Genomic DNA, 2,674 nt, shown 5'->3' with positions numbered 1-2,674 from the left:
TGGGTGTCCTCCAGGTAGCGGTTCACCCCACAGAGATGCGCGTTCTCCCCGTTGAAGACCTTGCGGGCGGCCGCGTGCTGCAGCACTTTGGCGATGGAGCCCAGGCTGCGGCGCTGGTCGGGGTGCAGGGTCACCCGACGTCGAAGCCGTCGGGGGCCACCACCGCTGGGTTCATGAAGCGGTAGTAGAGCAGGTTCCCCACGATCTAGGGCAGAAGACAGGCTGGGTGTTTGGGGAGCAGGCGGGACGGTGCCCAAGGAGGGGGTGGCTCAGGAGGACAGCAGGAAAGGTTTCTCCATCCTTCCACTGCCTGGTGGGACCCCCCCCAGAGGGGACAGTGACACAGAGGAGAGCCCACCATTGACCTTTCCTCAGTGGCTCAAGGAAAATATTGACTTGAAGGTGTTTAAGTCAAGAAGACTTGACCTTCTGTGGAGGGATGCTGGCCCTCCACGTGCACACACGATTGAACCCCACCAAGCCGTGGAGATCCCCCCCCAGCCCTGGGGTACCTTGTCGATCTCCTCCTCTGAAGCCTTGGGGAATTTCTCAGCCAAAGATGTCCTCAGGATTTTAGCCACGTAGCGCATCCCATAGCTGAGGGCAGAAGGAGGTCCGTCAGCATGCCCCAGGCGCTGCCACCCTGCCCCAGCCCTGCTGGCATCACCCAAGAAGGGGCACGTCCCCAGCTTGGGGCGATGGAGGAGCCCATAGGAGGGGCTGGAGGCTGCAGCATCCCTCAGCTCCCTCCCCTGCTGCCAGCTCAGACATCCCTGGAGGAAGCCTTCATCCTCCAAAACCATCACACAGCTCAACATCATCCTTGAAGATGCCTCAGCACCAGCAGTAGACACTCAGAAACGGAGAGGCAAGAGCAGCCAGCCCACCGGGGCGTTGCTGGAGGAGCAGGAGCAGCAGTGCCCGCTGACATCAGGGTCTCCCCTCATTGCCAGGGCAATAACTCTGTCCTGCGGCGACTACGGGACTGGGAAGCCCCCCATCACCCAACCTCCCTTTCCAAGGCGTTGCTGAAGCTGCCTTCAAGCCAACAGCACCGCAGCACATCCAAACCACCGAGATACGTACGGGATCTTCTCTACAGAAGAGGTGATGGCAGAGACGAACTTGTCCGTCATTGCAAGGAGGTTGCGGATAGAAATATCCAGCCGCCTTTGGACCTCGGGGTGGCTGAGAGCCTGCTCAGGGCTCACCTCGTATGGGAGCTTGCTGCAGATGGAAGACAAGGTCCCCATCATCATCCCAGCACCCATCACCCTACAGTCAGGCCAAGCCTCCTTGCCCAGGACCTGACCTCTTCTGCCCGCTCTGCGACTCGGTCTGGTTGATCCACGCCTTGTAGATGTCCACGGGGTTGGTGCGGATGCTGAGGGTCTTGTCCTGTAGGACCTCCTGCACCGGCCCGCCCAGGATCTGCCGCAGGGCGTTCTGCCCACGCGCGTTGCGGTAGAAGCTGACCACCAGCCGGATCACCGTGGGGTTCCCCATCAGGATGTCGTGGATGTGGTAAAGAGATGGGATGAAGGGGATGGACCAGACCAGTGTGTTTGTTCTCCAATGCAGGAGGCAGCAGCCAGAGGAGATAACTGCATCCAAGCTGATGCCCTTGGTCCATCCTTTTCCGAGATCTGTCCCCAAACCGGGGCACCCACCATCACCCACCTGATCTCCTCCTGCAGCGCTGCTTTGAAGAGCTGGAGCAGCAGGTAAGCCTCCTGCGGGTTGGAGGCGTAGTTGTAAAGCGTGAAGATCACAGACTCCATGAACTTGGTCGACTTGTTCTGGGGCATCTGGAAGATCAGCCTGGCCAAGTACACAGGCTGGGTCTGCAGGGATGAGGAACACCAAGCTAACCCCAAGGGTTGGGGGGTGGTGGGGGTCCAGGGTCCCCATGATGCTCCCCCGACTGTGGTGGACGTGGCAGAGCCCCACCTGCAGCAGGTAGAAGAGATGCTGGTAGGCTTCCAGCTTCTGCCGCTTCTCCTTGCTGAGGGACTTGAGCCCCTTCTGCTTGTCTATGGCCATCATCTCCGACAGCTGCTCCTTGTTCTTCTTGGTCAGCTTCTTGCAGTGGGACACCACCTCCTGGAGCCGCGTGGGCACAGAGAGAGAAGCGTTGGTGACGGCCACCAAGCTCCAGCATTGGGAAGAAATGTTTCCCTGTGCGGGGGGTGAGGCAGTAGCCCAGGTTGCCCAGAGAAGCTGTGGATGCCCCATCCCTGGAGGGGTTCAAGGCCAGGCTGGATGAGGCTTTGGGCAACCTGGGCTGGTGGGAGGTGGCCCTGCCTGTGGCAGGGGGTGGCACTGGGTGGTCTCTAAGGTCCCTTCCACCCCAAACCCTTCTGGTAAAAGGGAGCCAGGGGCACCTCAACACTCCCCAAATCCCTTCAACCACTTCACCAGCAAAGCAGAGAGAAGTCCAAGCTGTGATGCCGAGGAGGGGAGGACCAGCTGCGCACCACCCGACCAGCACGGGCACCGCAGCGGTGCCACGGGAGGTGGCCGAGCTCCTCCCCTCGCCCCCGCGCTCCCTACCTGCAGTGTGATCCTGTTCTTCACCAGCAGCCCGATCTTGATGTCCATGAGGTCCAGGTCGCTCTCCAGCTGCCGGTTGGCACGGATCCTCTTCACCACCTCCTCCTGCAGCCGAAGCACC

At 60.8% G+C, this 2,674-nt stretch overlaps 1 protein-coding gene across 1 annotated transcript in view; it reads right to left on the bottom strand.

The window, feature by feature from the left end:
• LOC104463784 (ras GTPase-activating-like protein IQGAP3) overlaps window positions 1-2,670 on the bottom strand; it is a gene marked incomplete at its 5' end in the record, with an annotated part of 5,325 nt that extends 2,655 nt beyond the window's left edge. The window contains 8 exon segments of the mRNA XM_010076250.1: window positions 1-136; window positions 139-205; window positions 513-597; window positions 1,087-1,227; window positions 1,313-1,535; window positions 1,679-1,844; window positions 1,951-2,103; window positions 2,554-2,670. Coding sequence (XP_010074552.1) covers window positions 1-136; window positions 139-205; window positions 513-597; window positions 1,087-1,227; window positions 1,313-1,535; window positions 1,679-1,844; window positions 1,951-2,103; window positions 2,554-2,670 — 1,088 coding nt within the window.
• Window positions 2,671-2,674: the final 4 nt, after the last annotated feature.

The sequence above is a fragment of the Pterocles gutturalis genome, unplaced genomic scaffold (genome assembly GCF_000699245.1).
Source record: "Pterocles gutturalis isolate BGI_N339 unplaced genomic scaffold, ASM69924v1 scaffold19098, whole genome shotgun sequence".
NCBI classification, from domain to species: domain Eukaryota; kingdom Metazoa; phylum Chordata; class Aves; order Pterocliformes; family Pteroclidae; genus Pterocles; species Pterocles gutturalis.
This window is presented reverse-complemented; position numbering and strand designations above follow the sequence as displayed.